Source organism: Meleagris gallopavo, chromosome 11 (assembly GCF_000146605.3).
Source record: "Meleagris gallopavo isolate NT-WF06-2002-E0010 breed Aviagen turkey brand Nicholas breeding stock chromosome 11, Turkey_5.1, whole genome shotgun sequence".
In the NCBI taxonomy this organism is placed as follows: domain Eukaryota; kingdom Metazoa; phylum Chordata; class Aves; order Galliformes; family Phasianidae; genus Meleagris; species Meleagris gallopavo.
The window spans coordinates 8816093-8831190 of NC_015021.2; the positions used below are offsets into that span (position 1 = coordinate 8816093).

The 15098-nt window shown below is 43.3% G+C and overlaps 1 protein-coding gene and 1 long non-coding RNA gene across 2 annotated transcripts; one reads left to right on the forward strand and one right to left on the reverse strand.

Annotated features, from left to right (window-relative positions):
* Nucleotides 1–2219: 2219 nt before the first annotated feature.
* LOC104912587 lies at nucleotides 2220–5503 on the reverse strand. The gene is made up of 3 exons (XR_794765.3): nucleotides 4558–5503; nucleotides 3926–4033; nucleotides 2220–2308 (listed from the first exon to the last, which is right to left on the reverse strand). It is a non-coding gene; the product is annotated as an uncharacterized LOC104912587 (long non-coding RNA).
* On the forward strand, nucleotides 2238–7583 carry GPR55 (G protein-coupled receptor 55). The gene is made up of 3 exons (XM_010716470.3): nucleotides 2238–2499; nucleotides 3540–3751; nucleotides 5518–7583. The coding sequence occupies exon 3, from the start codon at nucleotides 5525–5527 to the stop codon at nucleotides 6443–6445; it is 921 nt and encodes a 306-aa protein (XP_010714772.1). The 5' UTR covers nucleotides 2238–2499; nucleotides 3540–3751; nucleotides 5518–5524; the 3' UTR covers nucleotides 6446–7583.
* Nucleotides 7584–15098: the final 7515 nt, after the last annotated feature.

Consider the following 15098-nt stretch of genomic DNA (forward strand, 5'->3'; position numbering starts at 1 on the left):
AGAGAAGCAAAAAACTGAAGCAAACAATAACATCCTATCTCCTTCCCATCAAAAACCTTAGAGTTATATGTATCTGCCTGCATCTCTGGAATTGAGCATTTAATGAGCAGGACAGCAGGATGATAAAGGCACTGGGAACACCAGACTCACAGAAATATGCCCTGCTGAGCACGATCACATATAGCACTTGTTGGGAAAAATTAAATAAGCAGCCACCAAAGAGAAGGGGAAACAAGCTCTAATTTCTCAGCTGATAATCTATCTGCAGGTATGGCAGTGAGTCATTCACAGCTTGCCCAGATTAGACATGCTCTAGATTTAAGCTGTACTAGTTGTAAATGAAGAGCTAGCCTGCAAAAGCACAACTTATCTGTGTACCAATAAATTATGTGCTTACATACAGGCGATGCACCCACACATATCACAAGCAAACTGCCAACTTAGCAACCATGCGGTTGGTGTGCAGAAATGCTGATTTTTTAGTTCTGCTTCGCCAAGCAACACCAAGGGGGAAATTTGCAGAGCCATGAGCAATGAATCCACTCCTGGGAGCAAAGGTAGCACTGGGTATAAAAGTACATTTTTAATTATAGAATCATAGAATGGCCTGGGTTGAAAAGGATCACAGTGATCATCTACTTTCAACCCCCTGCTATGTGCAGGGTTGCCAACCACCAAACCAGGCTGCCTGGCCTCCAGGGATGGGGCACCCACAACCTCCTTGAGCAAAATGTTTAGTTAATGTTTAGTTGCACTCTTAGATCTCTTTTCCGAACTTCAGATTCATTATGGTCTGTTGCTGTGACCCATAGCTAGCCCACGGCTCAGAGAAGACAGAAGTTGGAAAGCCCTTGGAAACTCTCAGTTCTATAACGTTTCCCAAACGTTATGAATCGTACTAGCTTTATTTCCTCAGCTATGCAATCCTGTTACAAACTCTACTCAGGCTTTGCTTGGGTTCTCTATTTTCCTTTATTTTTTCTTCCAATCTCATTTGCAGATGAGACAGGTAGAAAAAAGGGTTCAGAAACCGCTTTTTTTTTATTCTCCAAGTCCTGCAGCCGTAGTACTGGCGCTTCTTTTTCTGTGGTAAGAACAGAACTTCTCTATAAAGATTAAATTACCTCCAAAAACAGGTGGCAATGTGAAAAATGTCACTTAGAGCTATTTACAGCTACTTTTTTTTTTTTTTTTCCTAAGTTTGCTGCCTCAGTGGAGTATTGCAGTGTGTAAGGTAAATGAGCAGCCAGCAGTTACCACAACACACAGCAGTGGTTCCTGGCACCAGCAGGTGAGTTTCACACTCCAACCAGAGGAGGTCCAGAGGCAGACTGCTTCTACTCATACACGTGAGGTGAAGTGCCAAAATTCACACATACATAGATATGTACTTATATATTTTATACATATGACACTGTATTTAAGGTTTTTTCTTCTTACAGTTCTGTTGTGTGAGGGTACAGTTATTATTTAAGAGAACATCACTATGTCATTGATCAGCAATTACGTTTTTCTCTCCTGTGTATTATGTCACTTGGTGCAAACATGACTACCTGACAGCACTCCCTCCAGCCCACAGCCAACTAGGGACTGAGACCAACAGCTTTGAGTCCTCCTCAGCATTACACCCTTGTCTGTTAGCTCCTGAAGATGGCGATGGATTGATACTCTCATTTTTCTGCTGTTTCACTCTTTGTACGCACAATAACCTTTCCAAATGCTGTGCATTAAACGACAGCTCCCAAAGCAGAGGAAGACCTTCACACTCCGTTATGAAAGTGCTAATGATGAAAAATCTCTGAAAGCTTTGTGTGTCTTGGGAGTTCGAGGGACAGCACATTTTGAGAGTGTGTCCTAGCTTCTGTGAGACTCCACCTAATCCACCAGGCTAGAGCTCCCTACACCTCGCTCCTCCTGCCAATAAGCATTTGTTTGCTGCCTTCCAGCCACGAACCAAACACCTGAACTGGCTTTAAATAGTTCAACAGCTGCATACACATAAGTAGCTGAATCTTTCAGAAGCATCTGAGTGCAGAACCGCTGATTTCCAGCATGCAAATTGGACAGAACTGGGGGGAAAAGCCCTCTTTCTATGACTGTCTCTCCTACAACTTTCTACTTGTCCATCTCCCCTCCAGCACCACAAACAATCTGCAGTTTGGGGGGTAGCCACCACATACCTGTAACACCAAGTGAAGGCCAGCCCAAAGCCAGGCCTGGCTCCAGGGACAAACTGCTCTCCCCACACCAACTACTTGCTGGAAACAACGGACGATTCAAGCCTTTACACTCTCTCACCTTCACTCATCTATATAAAGAAACACAAAACACAGAGCTGCGCCCTTTGAAATAGGGAAAAAAAAAAAGAGTGAGAAGGAAAGAAGGATGTGGTTATTTAGTAAGAGTACTGGCAGAACATGGTCTTTAAGCGAATGCTCTCGTGTTCTGTAGAACAACCTGGACTGAAGCAATCCTGATGAACTTCTTGCTAAGATTCAGGTAAAAGAATTTATCTTTTAATTGATTTTGTTTGTTTGTTTTTTGTTTGTTTATTTTCAGCAATTAAACACTAGCATTGAGTGCAGAGAATTATTTTTAGGCTTGTCTGATAATTATTTCTTATAAGGATAAAAAATTAATGAAATATGTATTGTAGTTTGTCTTAGAGAATGAAAATTTTTAGCTTCAGAGATAAGGATAGATATATTCGATTGCAATCAAAATGTTTAGTATAAAGTGGTAAGAGATTATCCAGCTACAGATAAAATATACAGCAGATGTGGACTTTCAACTTTTTATTGCACTAAGCCATCTTCCTGTTATCTTGAGTATGCATGAGAAAATTACATATCTAACACAAATAATGATCTAGAAAATAAATACAATCAAAGACTGCTTCATAGCAGTAACATTACATGGTTTGTAATTATCAAAGGGTAATTACGGTAAGTGCTGTAAAAGTCCCTGCTGAAGCAGTAAGCTGAATTTCCCTCATTCCTCTTTTATATTACAGCTAGATCGAGAATGATTGGTTTGCTTTATTCTTCCATCTGATTAACATGTCCTTATTAAAGCTACATCTACACTTAGAGTAAGTCATAGATTTAATGATGAAGACTTTCCTATGAATGAAGCTTTCATGGATTACTATGCCCTTACTTCATCATCCCCAACCTGTGCTATACATACAGACTTGTGGGAATCCCAGCTAGAGTCAGATGAGCTCAAATCTGAGCTACAAAATGAAAACCATTCATGCACTCTATTGTATTGCACAAAAAAAAAAAAAAAAGAGGAAAGCTAGTACTATAAAACCTTGGTGCTCCTAGGTCATTACATTTGCTGCTAGCTTAACCACCAGCTTCTGCTCATTGGTAAACTATTAATACTTGCATAGTGCATAGGAAGTGGAGAATCCTCACTCAGTAGGAAGAATTAAGAACAAGCGGAGCAGTGACAGCACTGGGTCTGCTCCAGCTCATGCAGTCTGCCTTGAGAGGCACTAAGTCCAGGCTCTGACATTACCCTTTGATTTTCAGAAGCTGAAGCAATCCTGGGGCTGCAGGCAATTTCTTCAGGACGCTCTTAGAGGGCAGGGAAAATTCTCTTCAGAAGAGAAAACACGCTGCCTGTCTCTTAAGAAGGTGGAAGAGGAGTTGGGAAATGGTAAATCACTAAGCCTGGCTTCAGTATTTGGACTGAAGTCACCCGCTGGAGAATCTGTTGTGAGCACCCAGACAACATCTCAGCAGTAAGTATCAACCCACACAGGTTTGTCTGAGAATCATTGAAATGGAAGTAATTTGACTTTCTTTTGTCACAGTCAGCCAACCCTGACTGGGTGTGGGGGGAGCAGGCTTTGGGCACTGTCTCTAAAGAAATTCTCATAACCAAATGAAGGAAATATTATCTGTTTGAAACTTACACATAATGAGTGATCAACTCACTGAGGTACTCCTCGATCTGTCAGACGGGAAAGATGTATTCAGTTCCGTATCTTTCAGCTTCAGTATTTTTGTTAATCGTTTGGACTCTGTGATAAAGATGAAGCTTATTAGATGACTGAGCTTATTTGTCAATGGAAATGAGTCTTTGGGTAACTTTGGGCAAATGCTGTTCCATGCAGACAGTTTGCAAACAATTCCCGTGGGTTGCTCGAGATGTGACATTTGAATGTGAGATAGGCTATGGGATCAAAAGCTTCAGGCTTTTAAGAATCAGGCACTGCAGGTGAACACCTGAAACCATGGCTTTAAAGGCTGGCTAACACCTTCCTGAAACTATTTTCAGGAGAAATGCTGTCTGTAATTTTGTGATGATGAATTCTGAAGAAAAAGCACTTTGGGATACAGAAATGTGCTAACAGTTAGAATCAAAGCTCATACTTCTATGGGACGCCACAAGCAATTTTCTGATATTTATCTAGTGCTAGACTAAAGCTGTTGTTGCTCCCCCAAAATGTTTTGTGCCATCTGATCTCTCCCCAGCTAAATGGGTGCTCCTGGGCACAAGACATACATGCTCACACAACAACACAACACCCCCATCTCCTCTTACCTGTCCTGGCCCAGGTAACAGCCACTTCTGCCCATGACTCCCTGGCATGTCTGGCACTGGTGCATCTCCAGCTCTAGTGGCACTCTCTCACTTACCATGCACCACAATCACATGACTTCATAAGCAGCTGCCTCACCTTGCTAGCTCAAAGAGACTGACTCAATCTCAGTCTGACTAACAAACCAAAGTTTTCTTTTTGTTCTCATTTCCGACAGATAAATCCACTGATAACACTCAGACTTCCTTTTGCATTTCCTAAATTCAGAGGAAAGTTGCTCAGTCCTCTGGAGATGCCAGCCAGATCTTGCCCCATGGCCAATAGCACCTCCCTGCAGGTTGCATCCATACCAGCAATGGGGTGGCCAGATGAACCTGCTAAGGACTGGGCTGGGTGACTGTGCATCTCCCTGTTGACCTTCATTCAGCTTGTCTGCAGGCCTTACCAGCTTTCGTGTAAACATTTCCTCACCTACTTACCAGCTCTTGCTCAAATCTCAAGTATATCTAGTGGTATTTAATTATTTCTAGTGCAGTTCAATCACAGTTTCTAGTGCAACTGTCTTTGACCTTCAGCCTTTGCTTTATCTGGAAAAGCAGATACTTCATCAAAGAAGTTAATGATCCGGCATGATCTGCCAAGGCTTCATTTAGGTTATCGTGTTTTCAGTTTTTCTTTTATTTAAAATCTGAGGGAAGATTTGGCCTAAAACTTCTACTTTTGCCTAAATCGTGTTTACTTTCATTTCCTTTAACAGATAGGCTAGACTGATCCTTTTCCAGATATACCAATAGCATAGTCTGTACTTTTCAGGCTGGAACTTCAGATACCAGTGCTGAAGGCTAAATACCAGCTAGAAAATGCAATTATCTAGTTCACACCTAAATAAAAGATGTATCAAGATATATAGAGGAGTTCCCTGGGAGCCTTACATACTCTAACCAGTTTTCTCTGTGCTTTAGGGGAGAGATGACCAACATCAGTGGAGAATGCAACTTTACAAGCATCGACAGATTAGCAGAAACCCTCCGGTTTGGGATCTCCATCCCCACCTTCATTCTTGGCTTGGTTCTCAACACCCTGGCCCTCTCAGTATTCTGCTGTTTTTGGAAGAAACAAACCAAAACCTCAGTCTATATGATCAATCTGGCACTTGCAGATGTTCTGCTGCTTCTCTCCCTCCCACTTAAGCTGCACTACTCTATTGCAGAAGCACCTGGACTCCTGTGTGCCTTTATACAGTCACTGTACTTTGTCAATACCTATGGCAGTATCTTCATCATTGTTTGCATTACTGTTGATAGATACATCTGCTTAAAGCATCCATTTGAAGGTCGAGCTAACCAATCCCCCAGGTGGGCAATCTTGATTTGCTGTTTTATCTGGGCAGTAGCTTGGCTTTGTAGCAGCCCGATATATGTGTTTCAAAAGAAAGATTCTTTAAAATGTTTTCACAACATGTCAGATGAGGCCTGGAGTGTCCCTCTCATCGTTTCTGTGGAGATCTTTGGATTTCTGATTCCACTCTCAGTGATGGTTTTCTGCTCTGCACAAAACATCTGGATTCTTCTGAATCACAAAAACAGAGCCAAAGAGAAAGTAGAAGATTCCTTACGAGTCATTATCATCAACCTTGTTGTCTTTTTGGTATGTTTCACACCTGTGCATCTTGCCATCTGCCTACAGTGCCTGGTAAGACAGCACGTGATAGTGGACTGCCGCCTGAAACAAACCATCAGCCTCTTCATCCAGGTGTCAATGATACTAGCCAACCTCAACTGCTGCCTGGATGCCATCTTCTATTACTTTGCTGCCAAAGAATTCCGTGAAAAAACACACCTGAAAAAAATTATTCAACGATGCCCTGTCTTTAAGCCTTGTGCCACATGACAGGACCTTTTGCAGTAGAAGAATGCCTCTTCCTTGGCTGCCGCTCGCCCTGCAGGTGGAACACTGACAGCATTATTCCCAGCATGGCAGTAAGGCCAGCTTGGCCGTTGCAGGAAGGGCAGAGGAGGGAGAAGGACAATATTTTCCTCATGAATGTGAATATTTGTCTTCTTTTTTAGAGATCAAAGGGGAAGAATATGGGGAAAAAAGAACCAGCATTATGAAAATATCAGTGATGCAAAAGAAGCATTAGCCTTGATGCTATTTCAGCTATTAAAGCTGAAAGGCTTATCAGAGGAAAACTACCAAGGTCACTGGACTGCCAATTAAAATCAGTCTTTGCCATCGCCACAGCGGTTTTCCTCTCACCGATGTGATCAGAAACTCGTTGCTCTGGGCCAGTCAAACCCAGAAATAACTTCAACACGTTCTTGCTAACTTAGAAGGTTACTGAGAGATACAAGAAAGTATCTGGCCAAAAGTCTGGCTCTGCTCTTTCCTTCTGGAAACCCTGCAGAAGGTCTCTGTTGAAGCTCATTTGCTCCAAAATCTTGGCTGGCCCTCTCATAAGCATTATAAACCATCATACACCAGCCAAGGCTGTTCCACAGAGGACTGGGCTGCCCAGTACATGACAACATCTCTTTATACAACACCCTATCTTGGGTAACAGCAACAAACAACAAACCTTTCTGATAATTGTCGCTCAGGAACCAGCATGGTTTTATTCTGCAACTTTAAAACAGCTTTTGCACATTAAAAACAAAATAACCCCTTCAAATACTGCATTTAGTGAAAGGCTGTACATACAGAAGCGTCAGTCTAAGATATAACAAGACAGATGTATGAAGGTTTTCTGCCTGTCTTCTCATTCTTTCTTGAGGAAGAAGAACATATGTAAGCAAGTACAACATCACAAGCATGAAATACAGTTTGGGAGCACTTGTCTGATACACTCCAGGCTCCCAGATGAAACACTGGATCAGCTCTGTCAAATTCATTCCTCAGAGGAGTCCTCCTAGCCTGGACTTTCCATTTCACAAAATGTGAAATGTGAACGTGCCTTAATCACTCCATGCCAGCTCTTCTGGTATGTCTCTGCCCCTGGGCCGTTTGTACGTTCGGCCCTGAGTTGAAACTAAAGACTTCCTTATTGCAATGTAAGCCTTCTATTTCTTGTACCATTATATTGTTATGGTTTATGCTCTTACCCAGAAGCACCTTCACATCAAGAAATCTATTTCTGTGCCTTTAAAAAACAGCCATAAAATTGCTTTAAATTGGTGGGAACCAGGTCTTTGTTCTGGGGCAGATACTCCTTTTATTCAAAATGGGAAAAGAAATTGGCTTCTGTTCGAAGGAAAGAAAAAAAAGATACAGGGCTCGTTTCAAAAATAGAATTTTCAGTCAATTGATTTCTAAATAAATGACTGATAGCACAAGTGGGCACCTGTACACATCTCATACTGGACCTAATGTAAGAGTGCTTTACAGTTCATTAATACTAGATATTGCAACAGCTGAGTCATGAGAGGAGCTCAGAGACAAACAGAGGTTTTTATCATCACCTTTGCCATTATCTGCTGTTATGCTGAAAGAGAAGTTTTACAAAACAGGAGGTCTGCAAAACATTATTTGCTACTGCCTCGATCATTCAGAAACCTGCATCCTTTTCAGTATGAGATAGCCTTTCTTTCTTGTACTTTTTGCATTACTTTACATATGAAATGTGTGCTTTGGAAAGAACATGTTCTAGAAAATAAACTGTATGTGTGAAATGTATGATTTGAAAGTACATTTTAATTCCCCAGTCTGACAGCAGCGTACGATCCTTATCTCTCTATTTCATCCCAGAATCCCAGAATCGCAGAAACACCAAGGTTGGAAAAGATCTACAAGATCATCCAGTCCAACCATCCACCTATCACCAATAGTTCTCACTAAACTATATGCCTCAACACAAAATCCAAGCGTTCCCAATTCACGTTCTCCTTAAATCAACTCCAAGACTTAGCTGGAGATTTTGCTTCCCAGAAAGTACTTCATGTTTACAGCTATGGTATCAAAGAACAACCGAATTACCAGAAATAAGCAGGGAAAAAAGTAAAAACAGGAAAGATGATCACACTCGGAAGTTTAGATAATAAATTTCTGAGGAACATCTCTCCATAAATCATTGACAGTACCCTTCCAGGGGGAAACTACCCTCTTCTCCACAAGAGAGCAATGCAGCACTGGAAGGGATTGCCCAGAGAAGCTGTGTGATAACCACTCATGAATGTTTCCAACATGTAGTCAGATATATAACAGAATTGATCTGATCTTGTGTTGGAGGAATACCTGCTGTGAGAAGGCAGCTGGTCACAGAGGGCCCTTCCCACTGCCCTGTGATTTCAGCAAATGCAAAGCTGTTTATATTTCTCCTGTACAAGACAAAAAGCTGCTTCAGTGTTGCTGATATTATGGCACTGACTGCCAATAGCTCTATTTCAAGCACAGCACAAGACTGAGGAATTGCAATAGCTTCCTAAAAACCACCAGGTAGCAATTTGTGACACATGGCACAAAGTCATGATAAACACCGTTGGGACTAATAAGGCAATATCCTTGTCTTCTAACTGTTTATTGGAATAAAAATGCTTGGAAAAGATAATTTTACAATCTTAAAAGGAATAAGTCCACAGACCTCATAGGCAGAGAGGAAAAGGATACAAGGATTCTTGTAAATGTGGGTGGAGAAGTTTGATTTGCCAGGGCAATGCATTGTCAATGGCAGACAAGAAAAGACTTCATTTACAGAAAGAAACATAATTTGCTCAATGAAAGAAACAGAGATCTGTTTATGAAAATTATCTGTAAGAATGGAAGTGATGGTAGCCACCACGTAGATTCAGCCTGCTCATGCCATGCATCACAGCAAACTCAGAAAATAGAATCTAGAAGTCACATTGGGCTATTGTCCTCCTTCTTATCACCACCAGTGACACTTCTCTGTAGGCCCAAAGTGATATTGTATATAACTCAACTTGACTACGTTTTGCTTGTAAATGAGAGGACCTGTCTGAGTATACTTGACATTTCTGAAGGAGGAGAAAGAAGGAAGAGAGCCTAGCTGTGCTGGCTTTACAGGGCTACTACAGTAGTCAAGTCTTGTAGCACAAAAAGAGCATGTATTCTCAGTTAGAAGATCTCACTTTCAATTCACTGCTTTTCAAGATGAACTTAAATTTAAATAATATCTCTGAATTACGTCCTTGAACTCCAGCTAAAATTATATCTTTTGAGATCAGAATTTTACATAAAGTCTCCCCTGCCCAATTTACTGTTAGTTCTGGAGAATCTCCAGTCGGTTGTATTTTTAAACCAGTGAGAACAGCAATCAAAAACCCCGAGCAACTCGAGATTGCACAGAACACTTTTGATGATGAATAAAACTGAAAAGCATTTGACATTTCAAAAACAACAACAAAAGCTTTCCTGACTAAGTACACGACTTCACCATTTCAATTTTCAGACTTCACAATAGTAGAGATTTCTTTTCTTTCTCGCTGTTATTTCTAATTCAGAGACAAATGACAAGAACCTGAATGTGGATCCCTCATACGTCCAGCTCTTTTCCCAGGGACTCACAGGTACCGCATGCTAGAAGAAGCATTGTCCTAGTAGTAAAAAAAAGTGCTAATCAAAAACAGCCATTAGAAGTCTATATTTCACATGGATTAGCTTACTCCTTTGGAAGGACTTACTCAGAAACAGAATATCAAAAAAGAATAAATCAGCTACTACAAAGAAGCCACGTGTCCAGCTAATGTGCATACGTCACTCTGTTGGCTAAGCACACCATGCTTTCTTCTTTTCATAAACAATTATTATTCCCCTCACGTCTCATAACCTGCCCAGAACTGCTACTCCAAATGCTGTTTTTACAAGCTTCTTAGTACCATGCAATAAAAAAGCCCAGTACTCCAACACTTTCTCCCCCTTTCACATGTGACTCTCAGAGTGATCGTCAGCTCTTACCTATAGTTCAGGGCTACAGGAAAGATAGTTGTGTCTCCATCCTGCAGAACCCATCCAAGAAGCCTCCTTCAGCAGCCTATTGCAGCCTGCAGCAGTGCTGCTTTTGGACCTGGGGCCCTTCCATCATCCTCTCTGGCTGGGCCAGGCCTCCACAACACAAGAGAGTGCTGACTGCCCCTTGGGGTATTTTTATCAATGGTTCGTTACTCCACCAACGCTCTACAACTAGCTAGCATCTGTTCAGCAGTGAATGTGATTCCCAGGCTGCAGAAGGTAGACTCATACAGCAATTGAAAGATCATCAAGCATGAGAGTGGTTCAGCCAAAACAAAAAGAATACAGAAAAAAGATAAAACCCGCACACAGGGTTTTCCCCAGACTTTCTAGATCTTGTTCTTCCCTGATATTATCTCATCTGAAATTTCCCAATCCTATGTGAGAGCAAAACTTTATACCAGTGCCACTCCACTGACTCCAAATGTTATAGAACTATATATATTATGCTGAACTTTTAAAAAATTACTATTGCCCTGCAAATCCCTTTGAAATAACTGGTTTAATAGAAAGTGTACAAGCTAGTTGGAAAATTGCCTCTTACAGCCTTAAAAAAAACACTATTGCATGATTTGCAAGCAGAAGGCAGCTGAGGCAGGATCCAAGCCCAGAGCAAAGCACAGGCAGTGCAGGCAGTGTTGACTCGCCATGGGCAAAGCAGGCAGCACCCTGCAGGGACAGGCCAACATCGCTTCATTCTGATGAAAAACACTAGCTGAAAAAAGCGCAAAACAGAGCTTAAAAAAAACTCATATTCTTAAAAAATGTCATGCTAGCAGCTTATCACATTAAACAATTTCAAGTGTTCAGAAATCTGAGAAGTGAGAAGAGCAGCCACCCCACGCCTGAAGCAGCCTGCAGATCGTAAAGCAAAGTTGAAACCGATTTGAAGACCAAAGCTGATCTTCAGAGATATCCTTCCTCAACCTCACATTTCAGTGTGCTGCTCTAAGCGATACTTCACTTGGGCACCAGCACCACAATTTAGCCTGTCCAAAACATACACCCCACCACAACTAAACCTGTCCTACATGCATGCAAGTGAACAAAAGAGGAATCAATGCTATGGTGTTCTCAAAGGTATGCAGACTTTTTCCTCTCTCATCAAAGTGGTTTTCAAGGTTTCCTCCCCCCTCACTTTCAGAACATCTTCCACTCTAAACTAACTTCTTCCTACAAGGCTCGGGCCTCATTCCTTTCTGCCAAAGGTGATGAAAGGGCTGCAGAGAGGCAGTGTGCTTTGGGAGGCCCACGAGTCTGTGGGTGGCAACGCAGAGCAGGGAGATCAGCAGCCCTGTGCCCCATGCTCTCTCCTCCCCAGCTCACTGACAGTGCCTGGAGCTCAGCAGCAGAGCCACAAACAGCAGCACCTTAAGCACGATGGGACCGTGGCCACCACACGCCAAAAGGGAATTTGGCTTTCCCAGGAGGAACTGTCACTATGAAGAGGGGTAGAAATATGCCTTCCCCGAACAAACTGATGAGAAATGTGCCCACCTTTGCCTTTACACAACACTAAGGATGGGAGATCTGGCTTGGTTGAATTTCAAATCAGTGTGCTTGCTAGGCTTGTAGAGAAACACAGAGACAAGCCCCCCCCCCCACCACATAACACATTTTGCTCTGTCTGCACTCCCCGCACTGCCAAAATGCAGGGAATGAAGACAAGAGCTCAGCCACCCCAAGGGGAAGCTGCTGCTTCCCTCAGCCACCAGCCTGCTGTCTGCGAGAGGAAGGAAGGCCCAGAGGAAGAGGAAGAGGGGATGCAGCAGCATGCAGTGCACGGTGGCAATCATAGCGGCAAGCTTTGGCTGCTGCAGCCTGCCAGGGGAAGGAGCTGCCTGCAGTCCTGCCACAGGAATGGGCCCAAGCCTGCCATGCATAGGCTGTGCTTCTGCAGCTGCAGTGATTGCTTCAGAAAGCAGCAAAACTGCGGGCTGCGGGGCCAGGATATCAGATATTAGGAAAAAATTCTTTTCAGAAAGAGCACTGAGGCACTGGCACAGCTGCACCTGTTGTGGAGGTGGGGTCACCATCCCTGGAGGTGTTCAGAGCCGTGGAGATGTGGCACTGAGGGATGTGGGCAGTGGGCACGGTGGGGTGGAGTTAGACTTGGGGATCTTAGAGGTCTTTCTTAACCTTCCAATTACCTTTTTAACATCTGGCCAACACGTAGATTAAAGCAAGTGTCTGCAGTGAAGCACGCATCATCAGACAAAGAATAGTTGAAGTTCTACAGTGTCTTTCATCTGAGGAAGTCAGAACGTCACCCCACAGCACACAGTGCTCGCAGCAGCGCTGGCTGCACGGGAAGCAGTGTGGTGAGGCAGTGGGCAGAGGCTGAGCAGCCAGCACGGCCCAAACCCACGTCAAACCATGCCCAGAGCAGCATGACTCGTTGCCTTGGATCCTGGCTGAAGATCTGCTCTTGTGCATTTCACTTTTAAATATATATTAAATAAAAAGAAATGCTAGCAGTTGTCACTGGAGCATACTGCACGACACAGGGATCACCAGAGCAGAATGGATGCAAGAACCATGGATTTTTTTATTTGGTATTATTAAATCACTGCCATTTTCTGCCTTGCTAACAGGCCCTAAGTGTCACTGCTCTTCCAAGCACCCAGTCCCGGAATGAGGCCTTGCCACTGAGGACTGCACAAGCCAGGACAGGCAGTAGGGTACCATCCACATTAAGTTATGCCACCTGCCAAACTGCAAAAAGCCTCCCCCAGCATCTGGCACTTCCTCTGCGTCGTGATCCGTTGCTTTATGCACCACCTACACGGAAAGCTGTGTGCTTACTTTTTGACTTTGGTGGCAGCACCAAGGGGAGACTGGGCACATCTGCAGACTTTGTGGCAAGTCTCAAAGCTCACTCAAACAGCAGGTGTTTGGGAGCAACCACGTCCTGCCATGTGCTTCCTCTCGCTCCAGCTCACCACTTCTTGAAGCACACCTGAGGCACTGTTTTGGGCCCCAGCCCCAGAGCTGTCCATAGAGTGAGAGAGATCTGCAGGACAAGAGCTCCCATCCTGCCAACATGTGCTGCCTCATGGCATACTCCTGGTCCTGTACCCACCTGGTGCACAGAGGGCAGGATGCTGCTTGTAAACCAGAAGGTTTGGGAAAGGTTTCTCCTTTACTTGGTGAAGTGCAGCAGACTCACAAACAAGCAGATTTCAATGCTAAAAAAACATGATGGGAAAACTGCTCCTTTGTGTTCTGTTTTGGAGCCCCGCTCTACTGCTGCTTTTGTCAAATTTCCCCAACCCTGGCAAAGTACACTTGTATGCAAGTGAAGAACCTTGTTCCGCAATTAATCTTCATTCTGAGAAAGGCTGCATTTACTTTGTTAGTGCATGGGTAAAACCATGTTGCTGTTCTAGAAACCGCAAACAACCGCATTCACACTTATGATTGCCATGTTAAGATCACACAAAATCAAAGAGAAAAAGCACAGCTTTGAAGAAAACATGTGAGAACGTCCAGTTGAAGGCAAGAGGAAGAACAGAAAAAGGCTGTATGTTGTCCAGTCATATGAGACATATGTAAAAATATATACAGCTATTTTATCTTTTGTACAATGTTCTGAAATGAAACTAAGGTTAATTTCGGCCTTCCGCAGCACTGCCAGGGCACAGCATCACCATTTGATTCACCAGTGGTCCTCCCAGCAGCTGTATTTCCTGACTGACTGAAATGCCAAGGAACAGCTGAAGCTCTCTCCGCCATCAGTGAAGAGCTTCTGGCATCTCAAGTGAGCAATTCAAATGGTTAGCACCTGGATTGCCCTCAACAAACTCCAGTCTCTCCTGCCCAAGGACAGAAGGCTGCTAGGACACCTGGGCTCCCGAATCACATCTCTGAGGTACACTGCCTCTGTGAGAGACCTGCACATCTGTATCCTGCAGATGAAACCGTGCTGCTACTTAAGAAGCATCTCTGATGCCCCACGATTACAGCAGATGCTGAGCCCTGGAACGGAGGCCGTGTACAACTCCCCTTGTAGGCTGAAAAAAGCTCAAACTGGCAGTCATTAGGATCTATATTAAATCTACTAATTGCCTGATGTTGTTGGAGAAAGTGAAAATGTTGGTGCTTTTCTCAAACCATTGATTTGTTTGTTTACAAGTAACCTAACTTTGTGCTACAGTTATTTTCCCCTTTGCTCAGGATTACATTGGCTGGAGAACTGTCCCCAGTATTTCTGGGAATTGTATAAATGTGTGTGATACATACAGGATCCTGACACTTCAGGCTATCTCTGCACTTGGAACCTTTTGCAGAACATGGGTTTTGCTCTCCTCCCACGCCATGTCTTTTCCAAAAGCAAAGAACTCCAGCCGTGAAAGCAAGGCTCGCTTTCTAGAAGGAAAGCAGTTCCTATGGCAGTTGAAAAGAAATGTCGGAACAGCATAAAGCCATCAAAATAACTGCAAGGATTTCTTTCAAAATTATCTCCCCTTTTCCACCGCACCACATTTGAGCACCCTGATCAATGTCCCTGTTTACTGCAGGAGAGTTGGACCAGATGGCCTTTCAAGGTTCCTTCCAACTCAAACGATGCTAGGATTCT

Bases quoted from the DNA above. Each gene is read 5' to 3' on its own strand.
- GPR55 (XM_010716470.3), top strand. From the start codon at position 5,525: ATGACCAACATCAGTGGAGAATGCAACTTTACAAGCATCGACAGATTA.